Source organism: Kryptolebias marmoratus, linkage group LG12 (genome assembly GCF_001649575.2).
Source record: "Kryptolebias marmoratus isolate JLee-2015 linkage group LG12, ASM164957v2, whole genome shotgun sequence".
Classification (NCBI taxonomy): Eukaryota; Metazoa; Chordata; class Actinopteri; order Cyprinodontiformes; family Rivulidae; genus Kryptolebias; species Kryptolebias marmoratus.
This window is the reverse complement of record NC_051441.1, coordinates 23,917,797-23,929,941: the sequence shown is the minus strand read 5'-3', so window position 1 is coordinate 23,929,941 and position 12,145 is coordinate 23,917,797. Positions and strand designations below refer to the sequence as shown.

General features: G+C 37.4%; 1 protein-coding gene across 1 annotated transcript in view; it reads right to left on the bottom strand.

The window, feature by feature from the left end:
- slc5a9 (solute carrier family 5 member 9) overlaps window positions 1–12,145 on the bottom strand; it is a 64,106-nt gene that overhangs the window by 33,536 nt on the left and 18,425 nt on the right. Inside the window, exons 5-9 of the mRNA XM_017432199.3 lie at window positions 10,454–10,618; window positions 10,180–10,285; window positions 7,553–7,633; window positions 6,580–6,785; window positions 988–1,123 (exon numbers count right to left, since the gene is read on the bottom strand). Coding sequence (XP_017287688.1) covers window positions 988–1,123; window positions 6,580–6,785; window positions 7,553–7,633; window positions 10,180–10,285; window positions 10,454–10,618 — 694 coding nt within the window. The remainder of the gene's footprint in view (window positions 1–987; window positions 1,124–6,579; window positions 6,786–7,552; window positions 7,634–10,179; window positions 10,286–10,453; window positions 10,619–12,145) is intronic.

The window sequence follows — 12,145 nt, the reverse complement described above, 5'->3', positions numbered from 1 at the left end:
GGGGGGGTGGAACTTGCTAAGGAATAAGGAATACAGTAAATTGTAAGGATGTTGAAGAAATTATGGGCTGGAGGTACAGTAGTTAGAAAACAAAAGGTGTATGATAGCCTGCCCACAGCAAAGGTTGTTTAGTTACTTTCAAAACAAAGTGTTGTAAATTTTTTTCTTAATATTATCTAGAATTGAAAACTGCAAAAACAAAAAAACTTTATAATTGAAGTCCTTAAAAAAACCACAATCCCACGATTGAGAAGGGAGCCAACTTTCAGAAATTGAAACACACTGGCTGGACAGGCAGACACAAAAAAGAGGGAGTACGTTTTTGTATAGATAATATTTATAGTTGTAAGATGTCATTTCTCCTAAACGTATTGACAAAAATTTTTTTTTAAAAATGAACAATAAGTGTCAGTTTTGCTACTTTTAGCCCGTCTTCTGCTCCACTGAGCTAGGCCTTTATTGCTTCTAGCCAGCCTTTTGCAATATTTTCTAGTCACCATTTTGATACTTTTAGCTTTCAGCAAGTGTTTTCCTACCTAACTAGCTTTTTGCTTCTTTTTAGCTAGCCTTTTGCTACTTTTACCTACCATTTTGCTACTTTTAGTTAGTGCTCTGCTTCTTTCAGTTTCAGATTCCTTAGTAAATTGAGCTAGCTGCATCATACTGTACTTTTGCAGATAATGCAATTTGGCTAGTTTGTCTTTGAAATATACAGCTGTTTCAAATAAAGAGTTGTCAAATTTATTAGACAAAAAACAGCTCAAGAAACATACTTTTTACTAGCTTCAATTAACTAAAGGATATTTTTGCATTCAACATTTTCCTCTTTCTCCAAACTGTGCTCTGTGACTGATGACATGGCTGATAAGATACTAACTACTGATAATTATTTTACAGAATATCACTTTGAAAATGACCAGACTATCCCTTCAAAAAAGAAGAAAAGATGGAGTAGATGTAACTATCCCACAGAAAACACAGATTTACCTGGGAACAGTGCTCGACTTATCATGCCAGGCATCACAATGAAGAACATTGGCAACAGTTTGAGGTACCCTCCAAAAACACTTCCTCCTTTGGCATGGGACAAAGACTTGGCTGACAGTGACCTTTGGACGATGACCTGCACAGGCAGACATACAAAAACACACAAATATAATCCCTTTTTAGTCACTCATTTTATCATCATAACAACAATGTCATCATTAAAAAACACAGTCTTTTCTTCAGCTAACAGTTGAAAAGGAGTCAAACATCTTAAGATAAATTATTGCATTTTTATATTATTGGCAAATGGGCATCATGGCAGAGCAGTTGTTAGTGCCATCACCTCACAGCAAGAAACAAACTCGGCTACGCCTTTTTTGTGTAGAGTTTGTCTTTTCTCCTTGTGCACATGTGGGTTTTTTCTGTGTTTTCCCCTCTTTAATATGAACCATTTTAATTTCAAGGGATTTTTTTACAGCTTGAAAACAGTTTCCAGGACAAGCAAACCTTTTTGTGTAGAAGTCCAAATAAAATCTACAAAATTTTCCACCACAAGGCAATCCAGCAGCATGTTTGAGGTTGATCAGCTATGACATGAAATCTCACCCCGCAAACAACAGGCATATATGAATGTTTTTTCATGGATAATTCGACACTGCCATTATTCAGTCCAAAAACAAAATTGAAAACTAGGTTTTGTCCAACCTTATTTGCCCAAATTTAACCACTAAAAAGACTTTATCAGATGGGGTAAAAGATTTTCAGCTTGCGAACACATCATTCAGACAAAATAATGCTTAATGTCTCAATAAATCTGGATTGTGTCTGTTTCTCCCATTATTCTGTGTACATCCAGCATTTTGTTTGTCTGTTATTAATGTTGCTGATACTAGAGGGAGATGATACTTGAACATATAGTCCAGCTGCATGGTTTTCTACATCTTGGACAGAAAACCACAGTTCAGGAAAGCTCTCTGTCACATTATCACTGCCATAATAAGATTATAATCTGACTACCATCTCCAAAAAACAGTCAGGAAGAGTGGACCAAAAAGCAGCTAGGACTATTACTCCATTTCTTTATCACACATCCTCCTCACACCTGACCACAACTCGCAGGTCTGGGGTGAACTTTCCCACAATTTTCATGTCTTCTCAAGTTCTCGTAGAACAGGATGGCATCAATGTATACAGCTGTCATCTTATGAATGGTAAATGGACTGTCTTATAAGGTAAAGGCTTGCAACCCACTGAAAATGGGTCCGCAACCTACTTTTGGGTCATAACCCACCAGTTTTAGTTTTCACTGGCATAAAAGGCAAGCTGACCTGGAGAAACCAGGAATGCTTCCATAAACACTGGATTAGCACCCAGCACAGCTGAGCTAACATTTTGAAGTCTGATACAGGCAAAAGTCACAGAAAAGACTGATGAATCACCTCTATTTAACAAATATATTTGTTAAGAACATGGCTATTTTGACCAACAAATTTAAAATAACGTAATTGTCGGGATTTGGATTTTGGTTTTCTGTTTGTTGTCTTCATGTTTCTGTTGGTGTTTATTGTTTATTTTATTTTGTTATCTTGTTAGTTTGGTTCAGGTTTTTTCTGTCTTTGTCTCTTGCGTCTGTGTTTGTTTCCTGTCACCATTCATGCCTCCTCAGTCACTCATCTGTTTATCTGCCACGCCCATCTCCACCTGAAAGCAATTTGTATCACTCACCTGTGCCCACTTATCTCATCTTCTCCTTCTCTTTGTTATTATTTAGTCTCTGCTGCCACATCAGTTTTTTTGTTTTGTTGTTCTGTTTATTTTTACTTTATTAAATTAGTTATTTAAAATGAGTCTGCACTCTGGGATCGCCTTCATCTCCACAGAACATGACAGTAATAATTGAAACTAAGCTTTAAAGGGCTGATAAAACTGGACCTAAATCTCACTGAGGAGCAAAAGACCACAACACAAGTCTGTGATTTTTACTCTGAGTATAAAAGAGTTTAGTATATTTATATAGTATATAGTATAGAAGAATATAACTGTAAGCATAGAACAATATTACTCTAAATATAGAATAGTAGGACTCTGAGTACAGAAGAATATCACATCCCCCTTTTTTAAGTCTCAGCATTAGTATCCTGTGCATTTTAGAATTGATTTAAAAGTTATTTTACTGTTTTTTAAGGTGGTTTGTGAGCTTAGTCCCTTGTAACTAAAGTTAGAACTTGCTCTCGCTTGTGGACCAGCCAAAGACCAGCTAAAGACCTAAGATCAGCTGAGACTGTTGATGTTTATAAAAGTAAACCCTGCTCAATCTGGCTTTTAGGTAATTTATTAATTTACAACTTTTAGAAAGTCTTATACTAATTGTATCTGTTTACCATACTTCTAGCTCAAGTCTTAACTGAATTACATTTAAAGTTAATTTATTTCTGTCGGGATTTGGGATTTTGGCCGTCTGTCTTTGTGTTTTATTTTTTAGGTTGTGTTGGTGTTTGTTTTATTCCTTAGTTTTGGTGAGTTTTAGTTCTGTCTTTGTCCCTCGTGTATGCGTTCATTTATCCCCAGTTGTCATCCTCGGTTTTCTGCCACACCCATCTCCACCTGTCAGCCCTGATTTTCATTCCACCTGTGTCCACTTATCCTAATTACCCTCAGTGTTTAAAAACCCGGTCATCTCTTCCACACGCCGCTGGATCATTGCTCTTGGTTCGCTGCTGTCTTGTCTCGCTCCATGTTATGCCATGTTAAGATTTGGTTTTGTTTAGTTTTGCTTTTTTATTTCTTGTAATCTAAATTTTATTTTCCTTTTTTAGAGTCTTGATTTAACTTTTAGAATTCATGTTTTCATGACTTCACTGTTTTAAATTATTAATACCAAACTCTGGTGTTTCCTCCAGCAAAACAAAACTGCATTTCCTCAGTTCCTTCAGTCCTCACGTTAGTTATCATTGAATCATTTTACTACTTATTGCTGTGGTCACTTTGTTACTGTCTGCTTGTTTTTTTTTTTGTTGTTTTTTTTTAAATAAAGCACTTTGTGTTACACATTGTGTATTAACAGTGATTTAAAAATAAATTGCCTGGACAGCATAACATTTTATTGATAAGTGTTTTTTTTTATACAATAACAAGGCTATGAAGAACTGAAGGACAATAATCTCATCACTGAGGAGTTAAAAGCAAAGCTGGAACCACTTGCAGGTCCGTCATTTAATGTGACATCTTGCAGGCATATTACATGAAAATTAAGATGTTTATGTCATTGTACATTATATTACATATCTACTCAGTATTAACCAATGTGATCCCTTATCTTACACGAAACACATTTAAGTGACCCTGTAGTCTATGTCACTGAACTCGCATTATTATAGTATAATAAACAAAAAGTCCCTTTTTAGATATGTCGATGATAAAACTTCGAAAGTACCAGAAAATCAACAGTGACTAATCCCATCTAAAATCTGTTTATTTTCATTTAACAGGTGGTTAGAATCTGCTGATGGATCAGCAGACTGAACACTTTGAAAGTGAAGACTCAACAATCACCAGATGTTTCCAGCTGTGCACCCTGACCACTGATGAGATGTCCTTCAGGCAGCAAACTGAATTTGATCGACATGAAGGAATGATGGAGATTCAGCAGAAAAAGCAAAATAAGCTTTTTTTTAAATGTTAAAAACATGCTTTAAATTTACTGCTGTTTAGTATACTAGGAATGAGACAAGTAATTTTAATATGAATATAATAACTCATTCCTGATTAATTAGTTCAGTTTTTTAATAAGGTATTCAGAGGATGGAGGATCATGTGTTGCAGCAGGTTTTGAATGATTTTATTAATTTATTTATGTATTTATTAACCTTGTGATGTTATGAGACTGCAGATGCAAATTAACTTTTGCTATAATCTGGTACAGCGCATCAAATGGTGACATTTATGTTTGAATTGTACATTGTCCCTTTTTAAATAAAGTTAATTCATAATGTGTCTGTGCAGTGTATCCCCTCTGTCCAAGGCAAATTTCTCCCAAGGGAGACACATAAGGAGATTTTGACTTTTACTTTTTTTAAATCATCAAACTCTTAGTTAACAGTTCCTTCACCATCAGGCAGAAACCTGTTACCAGATTACAGTCCTCATCTTAAAAACAGAAGTCAATACTATGAAACAAAATAGCAGGTATACTCAGAAATGCGAAGATCCCACTGTCAGGATATGGGTGTTTGTTGTTTTTTCTTTGTGATTTCTTTTGCATTTTTGGGTTATTGTTTTCATGTTTTGTCTCTGTTTGGTGTTTACCTCCTATGTTTTTTCATCATTTACTCCTCCTCTGTCTGCACTTGTTTACTTGCCATGCCCATCTCCACCTGCCTACACTTGTAATTACTCACCTGTGCCCACTTTTCATAATTATTCTGTCTTCAAAACCCGGCCACTTTCTCCATTTTCTTGCTGGTTCATTGTCCCTGATATGTGTATTGTCTTTGGTTCATGGTCTCTGGTCCCTTGTCTCTCGCCTTGCCGTTTTGGATTTTGTTTTTTTAAGTTTTTGCTGCCTCACCAGCCCTTGTTTTTGTTCTTTTCTTTAGTTTAATAAATTAGTTTTTTATTCGAAGTCTGCACTCTGGGTTCGCCTCCTTCTCCACGCCGCATGACACCCACAAAGTAATACAGATAGGAATGAAGCGGAAGCAATTAAAACTCTAACAAACAATTCTGACATCACGATTTGCCAGTGGATAAAGGACGCACCACAGTTATCCTGGACACAAAGAACTATGAAAAACAGATGAGGGACATGCTGCAAGATAGTAGCACATACAAGTTCTTGAGCAAAGACCCAACGGAAGCAAAGAAAATCAAACTTAAAACGTTGCTAAAATCATATCTCAGTGAAAATAAAATGGACAAGCAGAAACTCCTGGTACATCCCAAAGATCAACTCCACCAAGACAACAAATGTAATGTGGTTTATGAGATTCCTTGCCACTCTTGAAAAAAACCTATATTGGGGAGTCAGAACGGGCTTATGCTACTAGAAGGAAACAACATCAAAAAGAATGTAAAAAAAGAAGGGAGAAAAAGGGTCACATGAGCGCGAAAGGAGTAATCGTTACAAGAAAACTTGAAATCAGCCATAGCAGATCATTGTGAACAAGAAAACCACATCATGGATTGAGGAAAGGCCAAAATCATCTGTAGAGAGGACAACAATATATGTCATTGGGGACAACTACTTGCAACTGCACTGTTATACATAAATAACTCCTATGTCTTATTTGTGTTAATAAAAATGAAATAAAAAATAAAAATGGATGCACATTGTTTTAGATTTGGTCAAAAATAAAATGTTTGTGTATAATTGTCTGGTAAATGTTTAGTTGTTGCATTTTCCATGATGACTTTACTCTTAGTAAAAAGGGCATCTCACAACTAAATGTTATCTAGACCAAAAAATTATGGATTTTCTTATGTAAGCTAGGTGCTAACCCCTGTTCTGCCATAACATCCTTTGATTGAGACATCTACTCTCCAATTCAACAACTTCATGAACTACCATACATGTGTTAGTGTTGGTAAAATTACCTGATCCGTACACCAGACCCATGTAGCCAGTACAGTGAGGCCAAAAACTAAACCTGGCCAGGGCAGGTCTCCTGACACAGGATCTCTGAACATGTGGAATGCATCCAAACGAGGTATATGACATGTAGTGTTGGCTACTGTCACCATGGGAGCACTGGACATGTAATGATTCACAAGGCCCTCATACCAGTCAACCTTTAAAAAAGCTAGGAAATAACATTATATATACATACATATGCATATACATGTATATATTCCATACAAATGTAACATTTTAAAAGAGACAGTCTGGTGATTTTTGAAGTGATATTCTTGTCAAATAATTATCTAATTGACTTGCACAGATTTTAGCAGGAATACTGTACATGGGATCTTGTGGCACCTGACAGGTTTTCATTTTGCAGGTTGAATTTATATTATATTGCAGGTTGAATTATAATTTCTATTGCATCATCCTGACTTCCTGGAGGAACTGGTCTATGCTCAGCACAGTTACATTAGTGTAGTAACACGGACATTGTTTGGGTGACAAAACAGCAGCAATCTAAACAAACGGTGTCATGGAACTTTGTAACGGTTCATTGATCACTAATGTAGCTTTCTTTCATACCATTATGACATTTTTGAGAAACAGATATTTTATAACTCTGAAAAACAATAAGAAATAGATTTTTATTTTACTAGCAATTAGCCTAGCCTAGATGAGGACTTTTGACCTTTTCTGTATACTCTGCTCTATGACTGATGTTGTGGCTAACAATTAACTATTAATAACTATATGACTTCAAAAATCACCAGTTTATCCCTTAAAATGTATTTTCTAGTAAATAGTATTATAAACAAACATTTTTGAGTTTATGTTAAAGTAACTAGGAAGTTTCATCTGATAAGCAAATTATATTTTGTAAAATTATACCATTCATTCATTTTATATTGCAAGAACAATTAAAGAGAGAGAGAGACAGAGACCTACCTATGAACATAAGTGAAAAGGCACCACCAACCATAATTAAAGTCTGGAATGCATCAGTGTAGATGACAGCTGCCAAACCACCTGCATACACAGATTTATGTCACTGAGTAACATTCTGTTTTTATATGTGGGATCAATTAAAAAATATATGCAAGATATTTATGTAAAATTAAAGATCTAGCATTCTTGAAAAAAAAAGAGTGTACTGCGTGCTGCCTTGACAAAGTTTTAAACTAAGATCATCTTGTGCTAAGAAATGACAAAGTTGTTGGTGTTTTGATCAAATGTTGAAAATAATGCTATATGTGATCTCATATAACCTCCTCAGAAAGAGGAGGAGGAGGAGTCTTACTCAACAGTATTTGATCACATGTATGACATGTAGTAAGTGTGTAAGACCTGAGAGGTCTTGTAAATGTAAGCTAGAAGTATCTGTTGAAGAGGATTTTCAGCTACCACATCAAACTTTAGCTCAATATTTGTAAAATTGACTGCATTATACCTTTTTGTGAATTATAACTTTTTTTTGTAATGCCAATTAGCTGTGGTGGCCATCTTTAAAGAAAGTTGACTGTAAACATTAATCAGTTCTAGATGTACATCCAACAATTACTTTCTAAAACTTTTATTAAAATCCATTCAATGGTTCATATTTTGCAAACAGACAAAGAAGGTTGACTCCAACAGTTAAAACTAAAGTTTTAAGCATTTGGGCCTCTACTCTTGTGGCGTGATTAGGCTCAGCCTGAATGAACAACATGGGTTTGTCTCCCGGTGGGCTCACCACCTGCAGAGAGGCCTGTACGGATCTAGGTGCAGTGTGATATGGGCGGCAGTTGAAGATGGGGCCCTTTGTGCTCTTGGGACATGGAATGTCATCCTTTCTGGTGGGGAAGGAGTTTGAGCTTGTGCATGAGTTTGAAAGGTACCAACTAGATATAGTTGCATTCACCTCAACCCACAGCATGGGTTCTGAAACCAGTCTCCTTGAGAGGGACTGGACTTTTATTATTGTTTGTGTCTTTGAGGCAAATGGCAATTCAGAGTACCCAGCCTTCTTGGAGTCTTTCTTGGGTGATGGAAGTTGCTTCAGCTGGGGACTCCATCAGTCTGCTGGGGGACTTCAATGCCATGTGAATATGTGAATAGTGACAGTGTGACCTGGAGGGGCATGACCGGGAAGAACAGGCTCTCTGATCTGAACCTAAATCGTTTTCTGTTGTTGACCTGTGCTTGTCAACGTTTATCCATAATAAACACCATGTTCAAACATAAGCATGTCCATAAGTGTGCGTGGCACCAGGACACCCTAGGCTGCAGATCGATGATAGACTTTGTAATCATGTCATCTGATCTGCGGCTGTATGTTTTGGACACTCCAGTGAAGAGAGGAGCGGAGCTGTCAGCTGATCACCCCCTGGTGGTGAGTTGGATCAGATGGTGGGGGAAGATGTCAGACACACCTGATAGACCAAACATGTAGTGAGGGCAAGCTAGAAGATCTTCATCTCCCACCTCAGACAGAGTTTCAACCGCATCCCAGTGAAGGTAGGTACATTGAATCAGAGTGGGCCATGTTCCACGCGGCCATTGCCCAGGCAGCTGCCCTGAGCTTTTTCCTGCAAGGTTATCGGGGCCTCTCTTGGTGGCCATCCTCAGGCAGACACCGTGGGTGAGGGAGGCCTGTGTTCCTCTGTCACCACCTTGAAACACTGGTCCAGCTCTTTATCCTCACTTGAATCCTCAAGGGGGCATGGGAGCTTGCCCAACTAGTCTACATGGATTTTGTGATTGGGGGCCCAATGCTACAAGCCATTCAGTCCCTATACAAACAGTGCATGAGTTTGGTTTGCATTGCGAACTTTGGGTAGTGACCAAAAGAACAAGATCTCAGATACAGGTGGTCAAAATGAGTTTTCTCTGCAGGGTAGCTGGGCTCTCACTTAACAATAGGGTGGGAAGTTTGGTTATCTGAATAAACTCAGAGAAGAGACACTATTCCTCCACAGTGATAGGAGCCAGCTGAGGAGGTTCAGGTGTCTGGTATGGATGCTCCCTGGATGCCTGTTCTGGACATGTCTTACTGGAAAGAGACCCCAGGGAAGACCCAGGACATGCTAAAGAGACTATAACTCTTGGCTATTTGTTTAGTTTATAGAAATAAGCAGTTCTTAAACAGTCCCCCAAACTGAATTGAAATGAACTTCTGCCAACACAAAAATGGCTATAGTGCAGTCAATTTTACAGATAATGAGCTAAAATTAGATGTGGTTGTAGCTGAGAGTAATTCACAACACATACACTGAGAGTGGCATCTCACAATATCACAAGATTGCACATAATGTTTTTTCCAAGGTTTGACAAAAATGGCTTTGTCATTTCTGAACTCTGAGCTTAGTCTAAAACTCTGGCATTAAAAGTGGCCTTGTGATATGTTAAGAAATGCAAGACCTTTAGTACACTCCTTTACATGCAGGCCTCCCATTCACATCTCTTCAGGTCACACTTGCATTAGAGACCACCAGTAAGACAATGAAGTGGGTGTGCTACATGCATGTGTGTGAGGTGTGTGCTGCATATGTGTGAGTGTGTGTGTGGTGGTGGTAGTGGTGGGGTGGGTTGCATACCTGCCACAGTGTAAGCAGCTGTGACTAGAAGCAATATGCCTGTAGACAGATAAAGATTCCAACCCAGTGACACTTGAATGAATAATGCTCCTGAAAAGATATCTGTCTGACAAAAAAGCAGACAACCACACACGCACACAAACATACACATGCAGACAATCTTACCACTTTTAATAAACTGATACATTTGTGTCTAACTTGGAACAAAAATCTACCAAATATTAACATACAGTATGAAACTTTATTTGTGCATGCATGTATGTGTGTATCTTACTGATATTTTTGTGAAAACGTAGAGAATAAGGGACAGAACAGACATATATATGCGAATCCTGTGGCCTCCAAAACGCTTGGCCAGGTATTCAGGCATGGTCACCACACCAGCAGATATGTAGACAGGGACAAAAATCCAACCCAGAGCCACCAGAACCCACGAAGCCTATTAACACACACAGAGAGACATACATGCAAATTCAAGTCACTACAACATATTAATATTTTTAAGTAAACCAAACTAAAAAATGTCTGAAGAGAATTTGACAGATGCCAATGCAAAAACTGTCCAACATAACTTTGTAATAAATTAGGATAAAAGCAACTGCTTTGGGCTCCCAGGCCACTACTCACAAAAGATATGTTGACACAGGATATAAGGGCTGTTTACATGCTGCTGTTTTTGAGGGAAGTAGTAGATTTTCTGCTGCAGTTCAGCCATTCTTCTACATGACAACAGCACTGGTTTCCTGTCTGTGCACCACAGACGGCTGTAGTCAATACTTGCTCTTGCTCATGAACAAGTACATGAACAATAATAGCAAATAGCAGAGTGCTGTGTGTGTTACCCTTTTCAACATGTAGCAGCAGACCAACCTCGCTGTTGGCCTAAACAAACGTCTGCGTATTCACCATTTTGGATGTAACTGTTTACATGCAGACTTGCCAGATATATGATAATTACTGTTTTTATAAGATAGTTTTAGGGTCATTTCCCCCTCCTTTTATGTACATATGTTCACAAATCACACCATACAAATAATCTTACAACCTCCACACTCCGAGGAAGCACATCTCACTCAGCATATATGGTAGTTTGGGTCAAAATACAATAATTTTAAAGCAACAGTACGATAGTTCATCATTTCTTATGTGGCAACCCTGCCTGGCATGGAAACTATAGCAGATTCAATGAGCACAGCAATATCCATGTAAACACATATTTTTCATGTTGATTCGCCACAAGAAACATTAAAAGAATACTAATATTTCCAGAGATCATTCTCGTGTAAACAGGGCCTTAATCTGCATTAGGCCCTGTTTACACAAGAATGATCTTCAGTGGAAGTTTTAGATGGTTTTGTTGAATGTGTGCAGAAAATAAATGCACTAACAACTCGCCTTAATCTCTGAATCCCTCAGCATAAAAAGCTTCATTTTAACTCATTCATTTTTTAAATAACTCTAATCTTTTTAGTAAGTTATTATCTAAAATAGTGCATGAGCTCATTAGATGGTAAAGATTAAAAATAACTTAAAATAACTTGTTGTTGTGTAAGCTTCCCATTTAGAAAATGTTTAACGAAATGTTTTTTACTTTTCTCCGTCATGGTAAGTTTAACTTAACTGTAGAAATGGGGAGAAACTACTGAAACTGTGTCAACAGCAGAAAAATTGATTACTGGACCTGAAAATTCCCTGAATAAAGTTTTTACTTCTGGAAGGAGGGCAGAGCCAGTCAGAACCGGCCGGCTAAGGGCGCCATGCCTCCAGGAAGCTCCAGGTGGTGCTACACCACAAATGGTATAACAAAAAAAAAGTATAAATTTCACTCTTTTTGTACTAAAACTAGTTAGTGCTGTTATTTCTTATTATGAAGAACTAAGCATGCATCAATTTAACTACACAGGAAAGCATATTAAATAATAAAAATGATACATATAATACTTTAATTTTGATGTACAATTTGTAT